The sequence below is a fragment of the Neopsephotus bourkii genome, unplaced genomic scaffold (genome assembly GCF_033783945.1).
Source record: "Neopsephotus bourkii isolate Nb327-2 ecotype Australia unplaced genomic scaffold, CSIRO-AGI_Nbou_v1 NB_126, whole genome shotgun sequence".
In the NCBI taxonomy this organism is placed as follows: Eukaryota; Metazoa; Chordata; class Aves; order Psittaciformes; family Psittacidae; genus Neopsephotus; species Neopsephotus bourkii.
Window position 1 is genome coordinate 695,056 of NW_026900643.1, and position 24,280 is coordinate 719,335.

The following is a 24,280-nucleotide window of genomic DNA, read 5'->3' on the forward strand; positions in this document are numbered from 1 at the left end:
GTCCTTTGCCTATACAGTAGCATACAGATGACTCTTTAGTGCTACTACATCGTCTTTCACTGGGAAGATCTTTTATAACAGAGGCACAATTTACATTGCTAGAATTGAAGGTCTAAAATAACAAAGTTTATATTGGCCCCTGTAACTGACCCTACTGATCAATAAAAACACAGTGCAAGGCTGGTAGGAGGTGTCTGTTAGTGCAGTGTGGGTACTGTGGCAATATGCATAAAAGGTAAGTGACTTTCATTTCCGTGTGTGAGTCACATTTGTTTCATTGCTAATACGTCAATTCACAATCAGGTTTTCTTGAGCATAGTGTTGTATTACTGTCAGTTCACAGGCTGTTTAGATTTTCTCAGAGGCTTTCCTGGTTTGTTGCAGGAGTGTTGAAACTGTTGAGATTGAGATACTTGAAGAGTAGTGGTCGGTACTGGAATTTAGTTGCTGATGCAGCATGTAATCTAGTTTTAACCATGGTCTGTCTCTCAAACTCACTTTTGGCTTCCAGAAATCAATCTGATTTTTTTTCAGTATGAAGCCATGTGAGCCATGTTAAACAGGACAGGGATTAATGAATAAAAATAACTTGGGTAGCAGTGAAGTCCTGTTTAGTTGCACGCTACAAAATGAAAAGATATTTATGGAAACAGAGTACATTCAACTTCTGAATCAGTTCTTCCGTGAGTTCTATTCCCTTAATTCAACACTATTAAGTCAAGTATGAGGTAGTTCTGGAGCTTACTGTTTCCATTCCTTTTCAAGGTTTGTGGAAGTAGAATATACTTTTATGTAATTCTTTTTTCTGAGGGATTACAGGTAAATGACTTGAAGGTCTATGTGTCTTTCCTGGAACTTGATACCAGGTCAAAGGGCTACTTTAGCAAGACATTCACATTTGTTTGATTTCTATTCTAAATGAGGATTAGTGGCTATAGCAGAGAAATACCTGTACAGGAATGGATGAAACTAACCCGGATATTTTTTTTTTCAAGGCTGTTTGTCTATGACGTGAAGGCAGTTATTTTTCTGGGAAAAGATCCAGATGTGTGAGTGCACTGCTTGGAGTTTCCTGCTCTATATCATTACAGTGTGTTGGATGACTTAAGCGGAAAGCAGTCACTCCCACCTATCCTGTAACTTACTACGTATCGATGATTGTTAAACACACAGACCTTAAAATACTTAATTCCCCAGAGGAACACAGGTTTTGTCTAGTTGCTTGCCTGGATGCAAAATGTCATCTAACATATGGAAACCACTCTACAAAGGGAAGATTTGTCAAGCTCCTGCTTTCTGTTTTTCACAGATAATCTCTGTTCTCCACCTATTTTTTTCCTTTGACTTTTTAAAGGGAAAGCTAAGTCTAAACATCGTAGCTTTTCCTGGAGCTATTGTTTACTGCTTTTCATCACAGGTCAGAAAGAAGAAACATGTTTTAGCTTGAGCATTACCTGTTTCCGGTTCTTTCCAATGAATTAAGACTGGTTAGAAATTTATAAACTACCAGTCTATCAAACCCCAAACTAAACCTATAATGCAGATATCTGATTTGAGAAGACAACTTTCTCATAACTGTTGGGCCGGGGGTGGAGGAAGTGGGTAGATTGCCATGCAACCTGTAAACATTTGGCATGCCACTGTACACCCAGAGCATGTCTGCTCATACACACCTTCATCCCACCCTTCAGGTGGCATAGTAATCTCTGAGTGATTTACAGCCACAGTCAGGAAACCTATGGGTTATGTGCATTCATGTTTTCTTGCATGCTGCAAATGCCTTGAGCTTGAATTTATTTAAAATGCTTAAAACATCATGAGTGGAGAAAAAAACAGTGTGGCTTCAGATGCTGGGTTCAGTGTTAGATGGTAGATGTGCCTGTGGATTTTCATAGTAATCCTGGCATGAAGTGCTTCTTAAAACTCAAAGGAAATAAAGTGGATAATAATGGAATCAATAGACAGTCTGTCCCAGGCTTACTTGGGTGTCCTAGCCAGACTTCAGAGATACACTTAGAGATCTTTAAAAATGAGTAAGAGAAAGAAGTGATGGATATGTTTTTTAGCCAGATTGACCTTCTTCTGATTGGTTGCACTTTAGGAAGTTGGTTGATAGAATTGCCTGATGCTTCCTACCAGCTTGCTTCAGGGGAATGCTGATTCTACACAACCCATGCATTTCCATCAAACTATCTTTCATTACCTTCATTATCAAACTAGTTTGAATGAAGACCAGGCACTGTTTAGATCAGTGCTCAGCTTTCCAGCTGCCTTGCTGGCAGGCTTCCCAGCTTTCTGGATGGCTGAGTCCAAGGAAGTTGGGTTCCTAGAAAACCAGTTAAAAACCAGAAAAATTCATTTTGCACACTCTTCAAAGGGGATTGTCTGAGAATTGTCTTCCCCTGAGTAATCTTTTCCTCTTGAGCTTTTCATTACGGTTTGAAATATAAAACACTTTTACAGGGGGAAATTCAGTTTTCCGAGCATGTATTTGCAGAGGTCCATGATTACCTTTTTCAAGAATTGTTTCCATGCTTTTTAATGGAGTATAAGGACAGAATGCACTAATCCCTGAAGAGTTTGTATATTCTAAGCTAGTTCTCAAAAGATCACCAAGAGTTAAGTGGTTCCTGTCAAATAAAACCTACCTCTTGGGAGATTTAAACTTCCTGTGACTTCTATGTAAGAGGCTTAGATTCCTGGGGTGCTTGTTGGTTTTCTTTTAGAGAAGAGGAGGAGACTCTGCTATTACTTTTCTTAATAGATGAGACTCTCACTCTGTCTCTATGGGTGTGAAGTGGCCTGAAAAAAACACGAATGTCACCTAGGGGAGACTGTTTTTAGTTTCTTGTTGGCAGTAATCACATTCCACTGTTTACAGAAGGGATGGGTGGCACACCGTATATTCAGGTTTCCTGCTATGCTTTTTAGTGAATGTTTGCTGAAGATGTGGGCCTCATAGCATGCTTCATCAGGCTGTAATGCAAGTGTAAGCAGTGTTCTAGTTAAAATGTGGGGCTTCAAATTCAACCAACCACCTGTGTTTATGTGCAAATCTCTTTGCAAGTCAGTGTGCAAAACCTGGGCAGTGCTTTACAGCTGTGTCACTGCAAGATTTTACACTCTCTGCCAAGATCTTTAGGAGTGTAAATAACATGATAGTAATTTCAGAGCTGCTTTTGGCAAAAATGAGAAGATTTTGACAAGCCTTCAGAAACTAGACACTGCAATTATCTGTTTTGAAAATACTTCTCTTCATGTGATACTTCCTTTACTGCAGCAGAAATCACAAATAAAAGCCACTGCAGACAGAGAAGTTGGCTGAGACTGTACTGTTAAATGAGATTCAGCTCTGCTTTCCTAGGAGTGGAGCTGAGATAAAAGCAGGGTCTGTCAGGTTCTTCCAGACCTGTCCTTTATTGTTTATTTTCTTTCCCTGTTGAAGAGCTTGCCAGATGGTCAAACTTGCTGTGGTGTCTTTAAGAACAAATGCTAAAACTTGCTTCCTTTTTAATTTTGAGTATGACTGAGTTGCAAGAAACTCCTGTTTAATTTTGACTTTGTTTTTCTAGCATAAGGTTCCCTTTTCACTGACTTACCTGGACTTCTGTTCATTAAACTCTGACCAAGTCTGGTTTGCTTAAGATTAAAGTGGAGCACTCTGTGAGAAATAAAGCTAAAGCCAAATTTATTTACAGGATCAAGACATGAAGTCATTAGAAGAGCCCTCATTAAGAGTGGGGTCTCTAAATAATGCCAGCTCTGTACATAGCAGTGTTCTGGTGTGTCCCTTGTTCACAACTACAGCCTAGAAATGCCACTGCTAGTAAGAAGGTGGGCAGGCTTCACCTCCTCTTTGGTTTTGAAAACATAGTACTTGGAGAAAATTTTCCTCTTCAGAAAATTCTTTTTCTTAATGTTTTACCATGTTTCTAAAACCTGGCTTCATTGTTAGTGTTGGGAAAAACTGGGGCACTCCTGTTTCTTAGTTTTGTAGAGAGCTTACTATACAGAAACTTTAGCTCCCATTTTACCTGCAACTTCTGTTGGATCCCAATTTAGTGACAGTAAGTAGCACCAGGTTAGAATCATTTCTGATTTGTACCATTTCGTTTGTAATTTGTTAGCAGGGTGGCAAAATTCCCTAACTCAGATGCTGAAAGGAACTTTTTTTTCATTTTGTATGTGCATACATCTGTTTTGGAACTAGGTCTGTAATCAGTCTTCCCATGAACATACTAATGAAGCAGTAGAGACAAAAATAAGGAGTATTTCATCTCTCAGCCCAAGGACTTGTCATGTCTTATCATTACAATGAAGCCTTTGAAAATCCAGACTACCACTTGTCAGAGACACTGGAAATTGATAGAAGGTAAGTTTGTTTAATTTTGCTGTTGTGACTGTGCCATAAGCAATTAAATTCTCTATTTATATGCAGGAGAAGCTTCTTCTCCGGAATTTTAATTTATGGAATTCTTCAATGCCTCCTTTATGCTTGCATTCTCAGACACAGATTTTTAAAACTGCTATTGGGAAGGCAGCATTCAAGAGAAACAGCACATCTGCTTTTTACCTGTTGGTTCAAGGTATCTTAGTATTTATGGTACAATGCCATGGAAATTTTCTAGTTCCAGTAATGTTTACAGTGTGCTATAACCCTGGATGTCCTCATTTTTTCCAAGCAGTTATTCCTGTGTAGGTAGAATCCAAGCTAACTTGAGGTGGAGAAAAGTTTCAGTCTTTCTAATTCAGTTAATGACCAAATCAGAATAATGATGTTAGAGTTCTAAATACAAAATACCTCTCAGTATCCGTTTGCTTTATAAAGTACTCAAATTTGATGATAATAGGCAACAGTTAGTAAGGATGTCTATGGAAAGGTTTTGTGGCACTTTGAGTGTTCTTTTTTATTGTTCACACAGGAGGAATTCTCGAGAGAATCTGTTCTCTTACCAAGCCACTTCTGATTCTTCACTACCCGGTTCCTATGGAGAACATAGTGGAAGAGAACAGAATTACCCTCTGGACATACCAATGGCCTCCATGAGACACGGCTCTGAATACAGTGAAGCTTTACCACGAGTTAATGTCCGAAGAAGAAGTCCATATGGAAATTCCACAGGTATGTAATTTCTCGTATGAACAGCTTACAGAAACACTGAAACAGATAACGTCCCGACGGAGTCCAGTAGCTCCGGAAAGCTCAACTCTACGTATTTGTGGATGCTGGCAGTGGGGTTTTTTTTTTTGCCTTTTTTTCCCCCTAGAAGTAATTCAGTTGTTACATTAACAGATCCATGGACTGTCTGTTGTATTAGCAGATCAGTAGATACTGACTTGTGTGGCCTGAGTAAATTGTTGAGTACTGGGATGTACACTGGAGTGAGACGTAGGAGTTCAGCCAAGAGGGCTGATACTCTGTGTGTAAATAATCCATAGCAGTATAGAACTTTCTGTATAATTCTGATTCCATTCAACAGATAATCTTTCCTTTGAGCCTGAGTCTGAACTGGCATACAGCCCACCTTCTACCTTCCGTAGCCCCTATACCCACAGCGTTTTGAATGAATCGGAAGGTAAGATGCAAGTATTGTGGTGTGTCAAGATATTGTATGTTAGTCTCACCCTCCATAAAATAGTAAGCACTTAAAAGCCTTTTGGTTCAGATATGAAGGTATTCATGTAATAAAAGGAACCATAAAACAGAAATTCTATTTTACTATCCTACATTGTTGTAGCTGAATTTTTCAGTATCTTCCTACAGGTGATGATCTTTGTTTCCTGAGCAATGAAAGGTGTAACGCCTACTCGTTTTAACCCAAACTCCCTAGAAGTGGGTCAGCATAAAACAAACTTACAGTTATCTGAAGAGACTTACTATAGGAGGAAATAAGGGGAGGATAGGGTGCATTTTTTATACCCTTTAGTGGCTTTTTCACTATGTTGTCTCTGTGTAAGTTCTAGACCCTAATTATTATTATTAGAGATTTATACTCCTTAAAATACAAGGAGTCTGGAATAGAACAATCAGGCTTCTAATTTAGGCCGCTGTAGTGATTTATTGTTCATGTTCTGAGTAGGAACTGTTCTCACCATGCTGTGTAATTTTTCTGTTACAGTCAGTTCAGTTTTTGTCTGCTGCTTTTGGAATGTAACTAAGAATTCTTTTCTGGAACCTGGAAATGCCTTGCTCAGTGAGTGACCATAGAGATAGGGCATTTCCAAACATTACCTATCACATATGGCTTTCAATATCTGGTAGGAAAGAGAGTGCATTTCCATAACTAGAAGAGAAATGTCTGGGTGCTGAAAGCTCAAGAAATACCTGAGGAGGCAGAGATGTTTTTCTTTTTCTGATTCTTTTTAGTTGCTACAAAGAAAGTTGTCTCCAAGTGTAAATGACACTAATGTTAAGGAACCATTAGATCTAAATAGTAAATATAGTGCAGGCAAGGCAAGCTGTGGCTAAACTCATCTGTTTCATAGCTGGACGGCAGATGTTTTTAAGGAATATAGTCACTAGTGTCTGGATAATTGCATGAAAGAAGGTTGAAAGAACAGTTGCATTTTGGCTTCAGGGAAGTTGGAGTCTGATACATATAACTTATTTGGCACGATTGTGATTCTAAAACAATCCCTCTGAAGTCAGTGTAAGGATTTTTAAAGAAAGGACCTATCTTCTAGAAGAAAGTCTTGAACAGTCAATGTGCTCATTTATGAGCGGGTTATCCAGGCTTCCATGTAGCTGAAGGCTATGCTCTGTACCTCTCTTCCAAAACGTATCTGAAAGACTGCATACGGTTGTCAAGCACAACCAGGAAAGAAGTGAATGAGGGAGTATATATTTGCATGCAGGTAGTGAGATTGAAGGGTATACTTTTAAGTTGTTTCAAAACTCGAATTTCTCAAGTCAATTTGTCAAGTATGTCTGGGCTTACTGACCAGTGCATGTTATTTAGATAGCTTTATTCAGAGATGTGGCAGAAGACCACATGATGAGATCTTCACAACTTCTTCCAGTGTGCTTGAAGCAAATCCAGTGTGGAAAGGAAGTAGGAGTTTAGGTAAGTGGTTCAATATTAAATAGCATCTTGCACAAGATGGTGTGGTTGATACTGTTCCTGATTTATTCACCTGAATTGCATGTACAGTCTTTCTGTGGTTATGGGAACAACTTGGTTTTGTGTTAATGCTAGTGATTCATCTTTTATACTCTACTATCACATTAAAATCCCATGATAAAGGAAGCACAGTGCAGTCTGAATGTGTTAAATCATAGACAGAAAAGCTAATCTCTTTATTAGAATTTATTTGACCAGCTAATAGACTGTTTTCAGCCAGTGTGTCTGGAATTAGCATCAAATTCCAACTATGCAAAACCAGCCTGATTGTCAAGTAATACAGTTCTGTCTGTTTCATAGGTAGGGCAAAGTTTGGGCAGAAACATAAACTAAATTTCTAGAATAAATAAAAGTTTGGCTTTCAAGCCAGTACATAGCATCATAGAAATTACTATCAAACACTGATGAAGCAATAGACCAGAATCTTGGAGTATGATAGTTTTTTGTTCTCCTTTGTATTTCAGCTCTTTGTATGAACAGTAAACAAGCATCAGACAAGTGATATTTGGTTTTAACATTCAATATTGTACTACCTATATCTGTATTAGAGGACTGATGGAGCTGAGGATATTCCTGGGGAGTAGTCTCAGAACATACCACACTTTGGTAGCAGTGACAATGGGGAATGTTGTTATATCCACTTCAGATTTTGTATAATTATTACTGTGTTATTATTCCAAATACTTGGATTTTTTTCATGGGTTTTATGCAGAGGAAACTTTAGTTGAAAATCTTGCAAGTATGTCCACCAGTGAAAGGATTAAAACAATCCAGAAGATGCCAGAGACCATGAAAAAAAAGAGAGAGATCAGGTAAAAATAAAAATGTGTCTGTTTAGTTTTACAAACATTGTACTTTCAACATCTAAGTATCAAGTGTGAGTGTTTGCCACCTGCTCAGCTTTGGTTTGTCACTTTGAAAGAGCCAAAAGTATTTTTTAATACACTTTTAAAAAGTTAACATCTTGCAAATGGAAATAATTTAAAGATGGTTCATTGTCCTTTCTCTGGATGAGAAGAATCTCATGGCAATATAAAAATCAAGGCCTTGATATTTGATTATGAATGATGACTTATGATTTCTTTTCAGAGGAAACTGGATGTTGGCCACTGAAAACGGAGAAGAGAGCAAATGTTCTCAACCATCCTTTTGTGTCCTCACAGAATATATTGAAGTTTTGTTCCCAGAGTGATATGTAGAGGGATTAGAATATGCTGTCATAGCATGGACAAGAGCCATGGTGTCAGCTACTAGAAAAAGAGCTAACAGAATAGCTCCATATTAACTTTCTTCATATGGATGTGTATGAAACACTATTTCCAGCAGTTTCTTTGTCATCTTGTTGTAATTACAACCCATACCATTGTCATCCCCTGCCCTGCTTTTCCACAGGAATAAAGTTCTTAGAGAAATAACAAAAAAATCAAGGCATCGAAGTACTCAACTTTGCTCCTGCACACAGTGTATGCAGGGAATAGCACTGGTAAGTGTCAAACTCCTGTCAGCCAAAATAGCTGCAATGTTATAACTGTCTGCAGAGGTATCTGGTGTTTGGCTTTATGTTTTATATAAATTTATGTTATTTACCAAAGAAGTGGTTAATTGCTGCAATCTTCGCTAATAACTACTTGCATTATGGTAGCACTTAGGAGCAAGAGTTGGGCATCGTACTGTGCAGATAGTGGGGGAAATTTGTTCTTATTTTAAAATGGAACTGTAAAGAATGTGAAGCTTCATTATGTGAATGTGAGTCCTGTTTAAGGCTGCTTGCTGAGATTGATCTCTCTCCTCTTTTGCACTTCAGTCATTTCGGCGATTTGGAAATAGCTTGTCAGAATATTTTCACCTACTGCAGTTACAGCAGAAGACTCTGAAGGTCATTGGTGCCAAGTTTGGAACAAGTGTTCTGTCTTATTTTATTTTCTTGAAGTGGCTGCTAACTTTCAACATCTTCTCATTCCTCATAAACTTCAGTTTCCTCACAATTCCTCAGTTTCTTGCAGCAGAACCAAATAACCTTTCATTCACGAGTCTAGAGCTGCTCACTGGAGCTGTAAGTATGTAACAGCAGATTTGTATTAATACTGTGTGCAACAGATCTACTTTAAAAAACTCACATTAAAAAGCTTAGTATCTCTTATTATGGAGTTAGAATTTTATGTGACTAGAAACAGTATTCTAGACACTAGAAACAACAGAGTGAGATGAACGGAACTTGTCCTGATGCACTTGTCTCACTGTAAAAAATTGCTGTGTTCAGCAGTATTTCAAGACTTTCATCACTCTTCGAGAAAGCTGCAGCAGAGACATGAAGGAAGGCAGCAATAGCTGCAGTCATCTTCAGCAGGACATTTTTCCCATGCTGATTTTCCTCTGAAAATGCAGTGCAGATTTCCATACGTGATCCTGTGAATTTTGCTTATTTCCAAAGCCGTGTTCTTCCAAGGAGCACACAGATCTCTCTGTGGCAACCTGCTGAATTAAGTGGGGCCTGGAGACAAAAGAGCCTTCCATTGTGTGGAAATCTTTACTTTCAGGGAGTAAAGTCCCAGGCTGTTTTTAAGGGAAGTTTTAGCACTGCTTTAATTCTACTGGCATTCATCAACTAAGTGATCTGAGATTTTTTTATGTCTTTATTGTAAATAACGTTATTTTTACTGTTTTTAAATGATTTCTTTAGTTAGTAAACAAGAGCCTGCTCTTACTAATGCTTAGTTGAGAGGTCTTTTTAAAGAGGAATGGTGTCAGCTTTTTCCTTCTAAAATTGCTTTTAAAGAGCGATGTTTTGTAGTAGTGCTGTTTTGCAAAGTACAATCATTACTGCAGGAGTTCAGCTATGATCTAGCAGCTCTAGTGTTAAATGTTACATGGTTCCTTTATAGTCAGTGCAATTTGTCAGTACAGATCCTTGATCCCAAGAAGGAAGCAATTAAACCTTCCCCTCTTTAGGAATTTTCAGAGAAGAGCAGATCCTTCAAAGACATTGAATGCTCATGATCATACCATATGAATCTTCAGAAGAACAGGAGTTATTTACATATCTCTGGAAGCTCTCAAGTCTATGGAATATTTTAGCTGATAGAAAGAAACAAAGGGCCTGATATTTATTCAGAAACTTATTCACTCCTCTGGTTTCATGTAGGGAATGGGACGGTTCCCACTTACAATAATTGGGCTTCGGATGATGATACTAACCATATACAGGAGATAGCAGACATTCTGAATGATGTCCATGTCTTTTCAGGGTTATTTTCAACAAACAGTACTCTACTATGGCTTTTACACCAATGCTACAATCAGTAAAATAAAGAATGGTCCATCTTACAACATGCAGCTGGCCTATATTTTCACGGTTGGACTGTATTTTGTCATCTGTTTTCTTATCTTGTTGTTCAGGTAAACTAACTATATATTCTTGTTTCACTTATATTGAGGTCATTGGCAATTATAATTACTGGAGTGTTTCTGTAAGTCCTTATTTCAGGTGTAGAGTTTAAGTAGAAGTTTCTGCTCAAAAGACAGTCTCCAGAAATCAAATCTTGTTTTAGACAAACAAAGAATAACTGTGAAATAGTAAGGGACATGCAGAGAATTCCAGTTCAAGCCAATGAATATCATGATACCCCTTTTGTAAGCTGTTGCTCCTAATATCTTCTGGTACTGATGTGGCCTTCCAAAGGTAAAGATTGTCAGCCTTGATTAGAAGGAAATGTCAGAGTTGTTTCCTACATGAACATCTATTTTCTGTTTTGTCTTGTGTGATGTGCTCTGACATAGGTGCAGCAGCCTTGGGGTGGGACACAAAAGCTGATGAATCTCCCTTCTTCCCCTGCTGTGCAGATTTATGTATTTACCCATTATGCATCTCACAAACTCAATTTTCATTGCAGCATGGCAAAGTCCTTCTGCAGGAACTTCATTAACCCTCAGGCATTCCCTGGGAATGCTAGCAAACTTCTCTGCACCTGGGACTTCAATATCACCAATGAAAAAGCTGTGAAGCTGAAACAAAAGAATCTCAGCACACAAATAAAGGTACAAAAAGGTAGAAAGGTACAAAACTCACATGTACAAGTCACTCTGCCAGAGGCTTGTTTCTGCATAGAAATTTGTGTATGTACATGGAAGTCTCTGGCAGAGGGACTCAAGGATGCTATCCCTGTTGCTCATAGATTTAAGGTTTCTTGACTGTTAAGTTTCATTTGATTTGTACTCCTGGAGTTGTCTTAGCTACTTGCTTTTCTTTTCTCTTTAAGCTACATATAAATATTTGTATGCTTCTGTTCTATTGAATGAATGTGACTCTGTGACTGTTAAATATTTGCTGGGCAGAGTATTCTGGTTTTCCTTCCTGCTATTTAACCATGTTGTAAACAAAAGGCACAATAGTAATATCTGTGAAATACAGGGTAACTGTCAAGAGAAGAGACTTTTAGGGTACGAACACAAAGTTGTCTAGTAAATGTTCCCAGGGTATTACTCTGCCCATATTCTAGAGAAATAATCTTTCATTCAGTCTCTCAAGTAGTTGCCTGAAGCAAGTTTTGCTTTATGCTGTTGACTAAGGAATTCTTCATTAGGAATTTTTTCCTTACAGGAAGACCTCTCTGAAGTAAATCGGGAAGTTCTAAGTTTTTCTGTAACAGAGAGAGTTGTTTGCATTGCTATTCATTTTGCTTCGTGGGTCACTTCTCTGGGAACAGCACTAGCTGCTTGTGCTGGTGTTTACTTCCTCTCCACTAATAACCTGAAGGTAAGGACAGATTTTACAGTCTGGTTTTGAACATGGGTATCTTACACTGAGTGCAAGCACTGGTCTGTTCTCCCCCATCATCTGACAGCTGCTTTCCTGGGCTCATGGCTACCTTAGGGTAGCAAGAAGCAGCCTCAGCAAGGCCTGCCTCTCCTTTGCCGAGGAGCTGCATCTAATCTGGGGTTCTCACCCTTGGTCCCATGTAAAATGGGGGAAGGGGAGAGGGTCTCTGTGCTGTTGGACATGGGCCCATAAACCATAATAATCTCTAACTTCCGATCATGCAGGGACATGTGCCAGGGGTCTTCCCTATGGACACAACTTGAGGTAGTCTTTTGGTTAAGGCTCTAAGTTTCGTTTTTTTCCTCTTTAAGCTATTTGTGAAAGGGCATAGAAATGACCTAGAGAGCCAAGCTGCCATGTTGGTGCTACCTGTTGTCACATCTGTCCTAAATGCATTCATCCCATTCTTCTACTCATGGCTTGGACGCCTGGAAAGATTTCAGACTCCTGGACAGCATGTATATGTCACTATTGCCAGGTATTTTTTGCTACCACCTCTTAGTGCTTTTTGCCTGAAGTTGCCTGACTCTTCTTTTTGATAGCAATTTGTGTGTAGGTGATGTGGTGGGTAGTAAGGAGCTATGGAGGAGAATTCATCTTCTCCAAAGAGCTCTGTACACCAGAGAAAGGAAGGGGGAAAAGGAGTGATGAGATCTTACTTAAATACAGGTGCCTGAAATTAACAGTGTGTAACTGCTGGTGCTCTTCAGGCCTTCCTCCCCTGTGGAGCCCACACACCCAGCCAGCAGCCTCTTTTGCAGAGGCTGTGCCAAGGTTGTCATGCCCAGTTCCTTTTCCATCAGGACAATAGAATAATGCTGTGCTTAAGATTTGAGGAGAGTTCCTGTTGGTCCTGGCACTCTGCAGTGCTATTCTTGTTATAAGAGAATGTAATAGAGTGTAACTGATGATCATCCTGCCATCATTCCCTCCAGTGAGTTTATGGACCACCTGTCAGTGCAGTTACTGTTACTTTCTCTTTTCAGAAGTATCATCCTGAAAATATCAATTGTTGGAATTCTGTGCTATTACTGGCTTAACATTGTGGCTGCATCAGAATCACAGGTAAAGTTTCAGAAATACAAATCTTTGATTTACAATGCCAGGTTAAGAACCATTTTTGCAAGAGGCTTAATCCAGCAAAGAGAAGTGCATGTAGTGTCTGGGGAAGCTGAATTTGCCACCCCAACATTTTTTTACTTATCATCTCTAGATAAATTAACTGTAGGAAGAAAGTCTCCCAACTCAGGTCTCAGCTGTTTTGGAACATTTTTCAACGAGAGTTCAACTAGGATGGGTCAAGCTGTTAGCAAATCTTTGGCCTGTAGCTCAAGTTTCATATGCCCAAGCATTTGGGAACAATCTTAAAAGCACATTATTTTTGACTTCTAGATAAGCATTTTTAATGTTCTTTTTTTCTTTCCTCCTGCTTCTAAAAGTGCTGGGAAACTCTGGTTGGCCAAGATATCTATCGTCTTATTGTAGTTGACTTCATCTTTTGTTTGCTTGGCTCTTTCTTTGGAGAGTTTTTACGAAGGTGAGTACTGCTTTTCTGATCTTGTGCTCATTTGTTAACCAAAGACATGCTCTTTTTTTCCAGCATGAGAAATGCAGTCTAACAGAAGCATGAAACTTCCTTGGCTGCCTTTACCCGGCATAGCCTCTGATACTTGTCTTCTGTATGTTTCAGCTCCTTCTTAGGAGGAGGTCAGAGTGTATACTGTTAAACTTCCCCAATGTGTCCTTCTTTTTTTGGAGGTGGAAACACAAGTAGGGAGGAAGCCACATTGTACTCCCATGCCTCTCCTGAATGGGGTGACAAAGAACCAAACGCCTCAAGCAGAAAAACTTGTTTTCTGCATATGCCCGGGCACACTGCTGGCTTTCTTTAGTATAGCCTCCTGTAATGTTTTTCCTTTTAGTTATGTTCTCTATAGAGTGCACACAAATTAACAATCTTATTTTAATCAGTCTTATTAAGGACAAAGTGTGACTCTTAAGTGTAGAGGTCTGTAGCATGGTAAATGAGAAAGTATTGTTAACTGAACATGAATACAGATAAGCATTGTAACCAAGAAGTAATTTACTTCTGACATCTGCTGGGTATACCCTTCTGTTGCCAAACATTACTTCTGACTTAAGGTAGTAAAGTATTTGAGTGCTTGCCAGCTTTATGAGCATTTTGAGTTCCTGGCCATACTTGTGTAGGAGATGCATTGTTTGCCCTTCGCACATGATGTGAACAGGGTAGAACAGTTAGTTAAAAACTTCATGTTAAATTAACACAAAACAACATTGAGAAACCCTTGAAGACTTTCCCTCCACAGCTCTTGCCAGCGAACTTTAATCCTACTCCTGTTTTTGTTCTGTTCAGATAGGAAACCACCTTTCAGTGAACAGCCACAGTACCAAAACTGCAGTGTCAGCTGTGATGAATGTCCTCACTGAGCTGTGCAAAAGCACCAGACTTACAGCTGTGAAAGATTAGAAGTACAATTGCTTGTATTTATGACGCAGCTGATAAGGCCACAGCAAGACCTGTATTCAGGGAGAGATGGGATAGCTACCAAAATCTTTATTGTTCTTGCTATGACAAGCAGAAATTGAATCTCCCCAGCTCAGGAAAAAAAATAGATGGTAAAAACAGATGGTTGGTCCTCAGTAGGAAGTCTCTGAGTACTTGCTTACCTGTGTGTGTCTCAGCTGCTTGCAACCTCAGTTAGTGTGAAGTAGGATATACGATGAGTATCAATCCAAAAGATTCATTTTTTTTGACTGATTGAGGCTGAAAATTCTGAGGACTCAGCAACTGAAAAGCTGTTGCAATTTTGTACTGAGGCAACTTGCCGTTTGGACTGTTTAAGCACGAGCATACCTTTCTGATACACTTAACAATCTTTTTTTTTTTTTTTTTGAGTTGCTTGAACAATACCCTAGGTCGTGTTCCAACCCTGCTGTATGTTATGGGAACCTGATTTTTCCCAATTCTGTCTCATTTTTAATGAGCTGTTTTATCAGTAAGCTGTGGCTGCTTTGCATGATGTGATTAATGCAGCCCCTAAATAATTTGTCCTTGATTCTTGCATTCAGGAGGCCTTCTGTAGATTTTTCTACAAAGGGTTTTATGATGTACTAAATGCTATCATGCTGTGGTGGTGGTTTCTCCTTCCAGAATTCTTGGAACTACAGTTTGTGTGAGCCTGGGGCTGCCAGAGTTTGATATAGGACGAAATGTTTTAGATTTGATCTATGCACAGACTTTGACCTGGTAAGTGTTACATTTACAGACAAAACCTCATTTGCACTTAGAAATACCATGGAACATTCTTACTCTTGACGCTTCTGGATGTTTCCCATCACAGGGGAAAGAATAGGATACATGCTGAGGGAGATGACATACTAACTATCTTTATAAGGATTGTGACATGCCAGTTCTCTTGTAATTGTGCAGGTATTACCAATAACTTTACCCAATAGTTTGCCCTGTGGTCACTGGTGTTGGAGAAACGCATAAAAGGGACACCCTAGCTTTGTTTACTTCCCCATTGGAATGGTGTTCCTGTTGAAATAGTCTTGGTATTAAACCCTGGAAAACATGCCTTATTTCTAGGAATGAGTATGTTACTCCTATTACAAGAGAGTTTTGCAGGCATGTACATAGACATGTATGTTTGAAAATGCATATTTTAAAGGTTGACTTCTGTTACAGGATCAATGTTAATAACAATACTATTGATGATTACCTTTCTGAATAACCGAACTGTAACTGTATGTTAATTTACTGTGATATTCTCTGCTTTCAGTGCACTGAGAGCTGGGTGGTGAATAGTGAAGGTTTAACTTTCTTATAAATCCTTTCTTGTAGGATTGGTATCCTCTTCTCACCTCTGATGCCCGGTATCCAGATAATATCATTTTCTATAGTATTTTGTGTGAAAAAGGTAACAGGATTTACATGTATTCATCATAAACTGACAGAGTTTGAAATCTGGGCAGAATGTATAGTGTTAAAGTGCTGGTTCTGTCTGGAGTCTCTGGGGTCTTGTATTTAGGGGAGCAGGATTTTTGGCTGGGTTTTGGAGGGTGGAGTTTGCTTTAAAGGAACACAATTTAGATTCAGGCCCTTGAATTTCAAACTTGTAGTAAACTTGGGAGAGGGGAGAAGTGTGGAAGGGTTAAGGAGGGGTTATTGGAAGGGTTATAGGAGGGGTTAAGAGCTCAGTTAGAGAGAAAAGGGAGAGAATAAAGTAAAACTAAAGGCTCAAGAATTAATAAGGTACAAGTGCATATGTCAGTATAGACATTTAACCTGTGGCTGTTGTTTTGGCTTCCTGCTTACTTTCCTACTCCCCACCGGTGGCCTTCCAAGTTACCTAAGCGTAAGCAGAGTGGTTCAACCAAGGATCATAATGGAATTTTTTTCTTTTCAGAATTCTTTGTCTCAGTAGTATGACTAGATGATAGATCAGTTGCTGAGTCACCCAACAGTTTATGGTGTTGCACGTAGCTATAGCTAGAAAGAGCGGTTCAAAATTCAGAGAAATACAGAATGGTTTGTGTTGGAAAGGACCTTAAGGGCATCTAGTTCCAACCCCCCTTCCATAGGCAGGGACACCTCACACTAGACCATATTGCCCAAGGCTCTGTCCAACCTGGCCTTGAACACCACCAAGGATGGAGCATTTACCACTTCTTTGGGCAACCTGTACGAGTGCTTCACCACCCTCACAGTAAAGAACTTCTTCCTTATATCCAATCTAAACTTCCCCTGTGTAAGTTTTAACCCATTACCCCTTGTCCTATCACTACAGTCCCTAATGAAGAGTCCCTCCCAGGCATCCCTATAGGCCCCCTTCAGATACTGGAAGGCTGCTATGAGGTCTCCACGCAGCCTTCTCCAGACTGAACAGCCCCAACTTTCTCAGCCTGTTTTCATAAGAGAGGTGCTCCAGACCCTGATCATCCTCGTGGCCTCCTCTGAACTGATCCCAACAGCTCCATGTCCTTCATACACTGAGGTCACCAGAAGTGTACACAGTATTCCAAGTGGGGTCTTATGAGAGCATACTAGAGGGGCAGGATCACCTCCTTTGACCATGTCGCTGTCAAAACTCATATTCCCTAAACTATGGGTTTACATATGCTACAAAAGCAAACTACCCAGCAGAGTCCTGAAGAACCCATCTTTTTGCCTCTTACTACTTAAAGATGATATTCTTGACATTTTTTACAGTTTATCTGTCATAGTCTTATAAAAGAAGGTATTGGAAACTTTTGATACACACTATTCCAGAAACTGCTGCCAGCAGTTTCAATGGGATTGACTTAAACTGAGTTGTTGTGGCAGGTAACACCATTCTAACGTAAGTGTACCTTCATCTCTTTAAAGGTCAGTCTAATGATGAATTGCCAACCCCCTCGCAAAGTCTGGAGAACTGCTCAAATGACAACAACCTTCATGTTCCTGCTGTTCTTCCCTTCCTTCCTGGGAGTACTGTCTGTCATTGGAGTCACTGTCTGGAGGTGTGAAAGACCACTGGCATTCAAGCCTGCTACGCTATGCTGTGTGACCTGAGACAATGCAGAATAACCTGTGTTTTTCTGTTCATAAAGCTGTATTATTTGCTAATGGAAGGTTTCAGATGTTCGTGAGCTGTTCTGTGTTCTGAAAACAAGACATGCTCAGTGAGTTTGCAAGAATGTGGTTAACACATAAGAAAGTAGGAGGAGAAACAAGGTTACATTGAAGTTTTGGGTTTTATTTAAATGGCACAGCAAATTTGGCTTTTCCTCCTGCTTAAAGGTTTCTGTGACTTAGTCCTAGTTCCTGAGCTTATTTATGTTATAGGCCATACTGGGCCTGCAGTGGAAAAGCAGCTGGAAAAACTCAATTGAGGTAAACTTCTGGATTATTTGTGAACTTCAGGGACTCTCTTTGCAGTAAGTGCTGACCTCTGCAGTAATGCACCTTGGTTGTTGCCAGGAGTTTAAAGCTGCTTTGTTTACCTGCACATCACTGGCCACAGTAAGGAGAGCAGCATGGCTACCCCTTTTCTTTTTCCTGGCAATTCTCAGCCACATGGTTGTGATGCTTAGTAAGGCAGGTGACTACACATGAAACCAGGTGGGACGTAGTACTTCAGAGCAAACATTTTCAGATTGCAAGTCAGAATTTCAGGCTGTCTGCAGCAGTTGAGTTTCAAAGCAAACAACACTTTCCTATTCCAATCTACCTGAAAATGTTAATTCTTGCTATAGGCTGCCTTACTTCAACGCATGACTTGTTGCATTTATGTCAAGGGCTTGGTACCTGTCCATAGCAGCAGGGTCTCTTATCTTTCACTGCATAGTCTGGGGTGGGCATTTCAATGGCTGGAGAGTGACCCAAGTTAAAAATCAAACAGAGATCATGGAAGTTCCTGGGGGGTCCAAAGACAGCAGTGGGCTATAGCAAACTAATGAGCATCTTAATGCACAAAATCACAATGTTAACTAAATCACTGGTCAATATATAAAGCTTTAAGTAGCTGTTTTCTTACCCTTTCAGGTTAAAACCTTCAGAAGAATGTGGTCCTTTCAGAGGTTTGTCTTCTATGTATGCTGCAGTCTCCGAGTGGATAGCAATACTGGAAAATTATACTGCCTCAAAATGGGTAGTGTGGATCTACCATAACTTAATTACAAGTGAAATTTTCTTCTTCGTCCTATCCACTTCTATCCTGTAAGTACCTGCTAATGAAAAGCACTGGAAAAGGACCTGAAGTGGAAAAAACTGCCTATGACATAGCCATTCTTCATTAAAATAAGTTCAAGGTCCATTTTAAAGTATCAGAAATGGTTAATATATTGGAAATTCATGTATTTGAAGTACATATTCCTTTTATGTTGGGGTGACAAAGCTCTTTACAAACCAGCTTCATGCTAACCCTAGGATACACTGTTTTTAACTGAGTATTTCTTGTTTATTGTGCCTAGGCAGATCTTACTACCACTGGCACACTTTGCCTTAGGAACATCAGTGAAGAGAAACATGTTGCATAGACTTGGCAGCATAGATTGCATTTCTGGGTTTTTTTCACCATTGCTTTTTTAGTTTCTTCCTTCCTCATTGCGTCATAAATCAGCAGGGAAAAGCAAGCTTTCACAAGCACAGCCAGTACAGGTCAAATGTATACTAGGACTCTGAGCAACATAAAAAGCAGAAGTCTGGGAGGTGGTTGCTTTGACTTTTCTGACCATTTCTCATCAGTGGAGTCATTAGAGGAGATGATAGCATGTAAAGGATAGCTGAAATACCAGAGGCACACTGTGGTGGAAGGGCTTAGTAGTGCACAAACATGGGGAAATGCTATTAAGTAGGTTGCAGTCTGCTTCCAGCTAATCTCTGGTAAATTCACGTACTGTCTACTTGGCTGAAGTATATTATTTTGGCAAACCCAGTATGTAGGTTTGATGGTGTAGCTGTGCTGCCTGGTTTTTCTGGTATAGGCCAGACACACTGAAGAACCCAAACCTGCCCTGATGAAACCAGATCTCACTCATTCTGGTGGGACCAAGACTAGCCTGGAAGTAGTAGGTGTTCAGTGTTGTGATTTAGAGTCCAGGCATATATGTAAGCAAGTGACAAAAAGTTGGATAAGAGCATTAGGCTCCTATTTGTTATCTGAAATGCACCTTGTATTTTTTACTTACTTTAATTGTACCTTTCATTCAAATACAGGTCCACAAATCTTTGGGTCTTTTCCAAGAGAATGTTTTAAACAACTTCATGTGTTTGCCATTCCTTGTGTAAATGTATACATCTATTTTTTAATACATGTGGGTGTATGTGTGTATATATATATATGTATATGTGTATATATGTGTGTGTATCTATAGATAATAGAATCATAGAATGGGCTGGGTTGGAAGGGACCTTAAAGATCATCTGGCTCCAACCTTCCTGCCATGGGCAGGGGCTATATATGTGTGTGCTTGTGTGCATTTCTTAATAGATACCACTCTGTTTTGGCAGTGACTAGGAGGGAATACTCATGGGTGGGAGTGCTCATATGCTGGACTTTTTTTTAATATAATTTTTTATTTTTTAGAGTTATTGCTTATCTTTACTGGCAAATAATAGAAGGAAGAAAGATCATGATCAAACACTTACATAAGCAAATTATTAATGTAAGTTTGACTTTCAGCTTTATCTGTTTAAAAAAACTTGGCTTCCTTGTTGATTGTCTCATGACACAATCAGTGCTATTGTGGAGCTGTGATCTGCTTTTCCTATGACAGGGCAAGGGGGGTGGGAGCCCTCCCCCATGGGAGCTGCAGGGAAACTCAGAGTTGTTGCAGAACAATTTTATCCTCAAGCTGTGCTGCTGCAGCTCCCTCTGTAGATGGATTATTTTAGCATAAAAGGAATTGTAATGATTATTGTGGTCAGTGGTTGCTTACGGGCCTTGAGCTAATGATCAAATGTGTCTTGACCACAGGGAGGAAAAGATAAAGTGTTTTTACTTGAAAAACTACGGGCACTGCAAATGGCAAAGCAAACCCCACGTGCACCAGGAGGACAAGGCCAGCAGGTCAGTCTGATAGTTTAGATACCATCTCAGTCATGTGCTTGGTGCAGTTTCATGGGGTTCCTCTAGCCTTGCAAACAGACTGTCGTGCTGGGATTTGCCTGTATTTGAAGTTTCATGTAAGTTGATTGACAGCTAATTAACTCCATGCAGGAAGAGGATACCATGGAAATTGCCTAACTATGTGTTCCAGATTGGAATTCAGCCTGGGAAGAATATAGAGAAGTTCTTACCCTCACTAGACATCATTTATGATTGTGAAACTGCAAGAAAGCAGTCCTCATCTAGGAGTGCAGTGGTGGTCACTAAAGGGCTTGACCACATTTGAACCTTGCCTAGACTGAGAAGGAAGCTGCTTTCCTCCCCTGATTCTATTTCCTTAGGGTTTCATGGTTTGCTCCTCCACCCAACCTTTTCAGCTGAGGTAAAACTTGAGTGCTTTGACCTAACCCCATTTTAAATCCCATACAACGTCAAGATAGGTGCATAATGTCTTAAGCTTGAAATTATTTTTCAAGTCAGTCCCGCCTCCTGAGCCACCAAGTTAGTGTTAAAACATGCACATTTAGGTGCTGTGAAGTGTGGTTTTCATTTGGATTGAGTGAAAACTCTTTGACCCTACATACTGCTGAAGAAAAAGGGTTTTTTCAGTTCCTCTCCTTTCTCCCCATAAAACATATCCCCTGGTATGACTGGCTGTCATTAATGTGATGATACAAATAAAGGTAAATAAGCTTTGGTAATAATTGGCATTGATATATTGATAAACAGCAATACATACGTGCTAAGACAAACAAATACAAATCAATATTGACTGTAAAGAGGGGACCGTAAAGTGAATGGCCATTCTCTGTCTGCTGGGGATTTTCAAACACTTGACAACCCTGTGGCTGCATCCAGGAGTCCTACCTGGGACCCTGAGGGCAGGGTTTGCTACAAAATATAGATGTCCTTGTACTAATTAAGGTCAGATTTCAAAAGGAGATGCCAGAATAATCTTATTGTGGTTCTAATAGAAGAGCCACCTCCCTAGAACAAGGGTCATAGCCTTGGGTGGCTGTAAAGTCAGGACTGGAAGCCAGACCATAGTGCCGCTAATGCAGCTGTTGTGTCTTTCAGAGAAGCTCTTCTTCATACCACCCATCTTGGCAGCCTGCCCAGCAAGTGCCAGGCTACCCAGAAAGGGCATTTAACAGAAACCAAAATGCATCCTACAACGAGGTGAGATGGTCAAAAGCAGAAATCTCTGCTAGGTTTTCCTATATAGAGCCTGGGGCAAGATGCAGCAAGGGGTGTATGTTGAACAAAGAGGTTATCTTGTATGCATAGAAGTAATTTTAAAGATTAATTTGAGCAAAATGTAATCAGAATAGCTGTTGGAATACTCATACAAGCCTGCTTAAGATCTAGAGAGTGTGGTTGTGTTATAGCTAACCAGGATCTTTAAGTACAAGATAAATGGCACGTGAGGAAAACATCAATCTCAATATCCCTGTGAATTTTGTTTTCAGTATCCCTATGCTGCTGGGATCTTGAGGGGAACTGGCTTCCCACAAGGTAAGCAACAAATGCTGAACACAGCAAGCAGCTCGTAGAAGCTCAGCTCAGTGAAAGTGTTACAGTACAGACACCGCTCATAACAGATGTAGGAAAGGCAGGATTTTAGCATCTTGTATGAAGAGAAAACAAAAAGACTGGGGGTTTGAGGTAAATATTTCCTATAGGGTGTGCTTGTTGTGGTGTTGGTGGTGACTTCTGAAGACTGATCACAAGCTTCTGTATCCCAAAGTGTTGAATTTCTTTGGGTAAATGAGATGTTTTGTCATATGGGAGCAGCCACAAGCAAGAATATTACATCACATTAGATGTTTTATATCTTGGTGTGAACCTCATCAGAGGCTATTAATGATGTAGAGTCCCTAGGACACGGTATGTCCAGAACATAAAAAAGCTACGGAAACTCAGTGTGGTAGGTTGAACTATTCCTGGTTTACACAAACATGTAACTGCATTCCAAATACAGGGCAGATGAGACATTTCAAAAGCATGGGGCACTTCAGTGGGGGTGGTTAGTGTAGTGACAACAGCACAGTTAATGTTACTTCCCCTGTGACAAGCAGGGCTGGAAGGAGGCCCATACAGCAGTGGGCCCTGGATGTCAGAGGCAGTGGTGATCGCTCTGCAGGCCAGAGAAGCAGCTCAGTGGGAAGACGAAGACGATGACACCTATCCTTGACTGCGAGCCAGCAGAATCAGTAATGAACAGTGAGCGGTGCTCTGCAGAAAGCAGTGCTCGATTGCACTATAAGGACTGTGAACCATTTGCGCCTTTTTACTCTTAAATGGAGGAAAAGAACAAGAGAACAGATGGAAAAATGCATCCTGACTGGAGTTTATTATTGTGATGGGGAATATCCTGTGTGTTTTGTTTGAAGTAGGGATACTGTGCTGACAGCCTTCTCCAGGACTAGCTCACACTCTGACACTGTAAAGATCCCACCACAGAAGTCACTTGCTCTTGACTAAAGAGAGGAAACTTGTGCCTAATTGTAAATAAAGCTTTGTTCCAAAACTATTTTTATAACAGTTATATTGTTCAAACTGCTTTTATCTAATCTAAGCCAAAAGCAATGCATTGGCCAAATAAAAATAGAAGGAAATTAAAGTGCAGTTGTTTTTAATGCTGAAGACATTGTAATGGCTGCAAAGTAATTTGTGTGAACCTCTTTGTTTCTATTCCATTTGCACTTTCCTGAGCCATTGTTATAGCTTATTACAGACATTAGAAGTTATCAAACCCTTTTTTAAAGAGTGATTACTCATCAGAAGTCTCATGTGTAAAACCACTGCTTGTAAACAAGAAGTTTATACATCCTTTCCTGTAAAGGGTAGATTGGAAGTAACACAGGTGAGAGTTTCTTTATCATGTATGCCTTTGAGACACTTGATGCAACTTCTTTTTATCCAGAGGCACAACTTTGCTCTGGTGATAATTTTTTGTTTGTTTTTTAGCCCGTTTTCTACTACTTCCTGGTTTATTCCTCTCTCATTGCTTTAGACATAAAAATGCCTTAGGGAAGAGGCACATCTTGCTGTCAGGCTTGTAATTTGGGTGAAAGAATCCAGAAACAGCCACGAAAGGTACAGAAAAAAAAAGATGACCTTTATATACAATGTGAGACCAGAGGTTCAATTGTATTTAATATGTTTTTCTGCATGCAGAGCTCTGGAATCTGGTTGTGACTATTGATGAACTTAAGGTCCTTTCCAACCCTAACTGTTCTGTCATTCTGTGAAATGGGCCTGGTGTTTGCACCTAGGACAACGACTTCAGTGCCAGCAACTCATATAGCAATGGGCACTTGGCCTCCTGCCGGCTGCTCAGGGAGTGCCTGTAGAACATAGCAGCAGAGGCAGAGGTCACAAGCATAGCATACGTGTGTGATAGGATGTGCACCAGGAGATGAGGTGTGGTGGTTCTGCAGTGCAGGGTAGATGAGGGACATAAACCGAAGAGGGTCCTGTCTTATCCTGCCATTAAAAATCAGCTCCTTACTCCTATGTTTCTTTATGCTTAGCTATAGCTAAAGGTACAAGCAAAAGAATCCATCACCCCTTGCAGAAGGCAGCATTAATTTGCTGCTAATTCAGAGGTTTGGACTTACCTTAATTGGGACAATTGTGTAGTTCTTTCTACCAATGACTGATTTCTACTGTTTTTTTAATTACACTTTGTCTCTTTTCTAGGCAAACCATCTTTTATAGAAGTTTTT

The 24,280-nt window shown here is 39.9% G+C and overlaps 1 protein-coding gene and 1 long non-coding RNA gene across 3 annotated transcripts in view; one reads left to right on the forward strand and one right to left on the reverse strand.

Annotated features, from left to right (window-relative positions):
- The window catches only part of TMC5 (transmembrane channel like 5), a 28,325-nt gene extending 5,519 nt beyond the window's left edge, over positions 1 to 22,806 (forward strand). For both annotated transcript variants that reach the window (XM_061366970.1, XM_061366978.1), the window contains exons 2-23: positions 4,211 to 4,372; positions 4,923 to 5,122; positions 5,481 to 5,576; positions 6,960 to 7,052; positions 7,834 to 7,933; positions 8,514 to 8,604; positions 8,926 to 9,174; positions 10,366 to 10,517; positions 11,012 to 11,156; positions 11,719 to 11,874; positions 12,249 to 12,415; positions 12,924 to 13,002; positions 13,377 to 13,474; positions 15,110 to 15,205; positions 15,803 to 15,878; positions 17,327 to 17,460; positions 18,485 to 18,658; positions 20,028 to 20,106; positions 20,418 to 20,510; positions 21,627 to 21,728; positions 22,019 to 22,064; positions 22,628 to 22,806. In XM_061366970.1, coding sequence (XP_061222954.1) covers positions 4,299 to 4,372; positions 4,923 to 5,122; positions 5,481 to 5,576; positions 6,960 to 7,052; positions 7,834 to 7,933; positions 8,514 to 8,604; positions 8,926 to 9,174; positions 10,366 to 10,517; positions 11,012 to 11,156; positions 11,719 to 11,874; positions 12,249 to 12,415; positions 12,924 to 13,002; positions 13,377 to 13,474; positions 15,110 to 15,205; positions 15,803 to 15,878; positions 17,327 to 17,460; positions 18,485 to 18,658; positions 20,028 to 20,106; positions 20,418 to 20,510; positions 21,627 to 21,728; positions 22,019 to 22,064; positions 22,628 to 22,743 — 2,616 coding nt within the window. In that variant the 5' untranslated portion in view covers positions 4,211 to 4,298 and the 3' untranslated portion in view covers positions 22,744 to 22,806. The remainder of the gene's footprint in view (positions 1 to 4,210; positions 4,373 to 4,922; positions 5,123 to 5,480; positions 5,577 to 6,959; positions 7,053 to 7,833; positions 7,934 to 8,513; positions 8,605 to 8,925; positions 9,175 to 10,365; positions 10,518 to 11,011; positions 11,157 to 11,718; positions 11,875 to 12,248; positions 12,416 to 12,923; positions 13,003 to 13,376; positions 13,475 to 15,109; positions 15,206 to 15,802; positions 15,879 to 17,326; positions 17,461 to 18,484; positions 18,659 to 20,027; positions 20,107 to 20,417; positions 20,511 to 21,626; positions 21,729 to 22,018; positions 22,065 to 22,627) is intronic.
- Positions 8,837 to 16,795, reverse strand: LOC133219579 (uncharacterized). The gene is made up of 2 exons (XR_009727471.1): positions 16,277 to 16,795; positions 8,837 to 9,172 (listed from the first exon to the last, which is right to left on the reverse strand). It is a non-coding gene; the product is annotated as an uncharacterized LOC133219579 (long non-coding RNA).
- Positions 22,807 to 24,280: the final 1,474 nt, after the last annotated feature.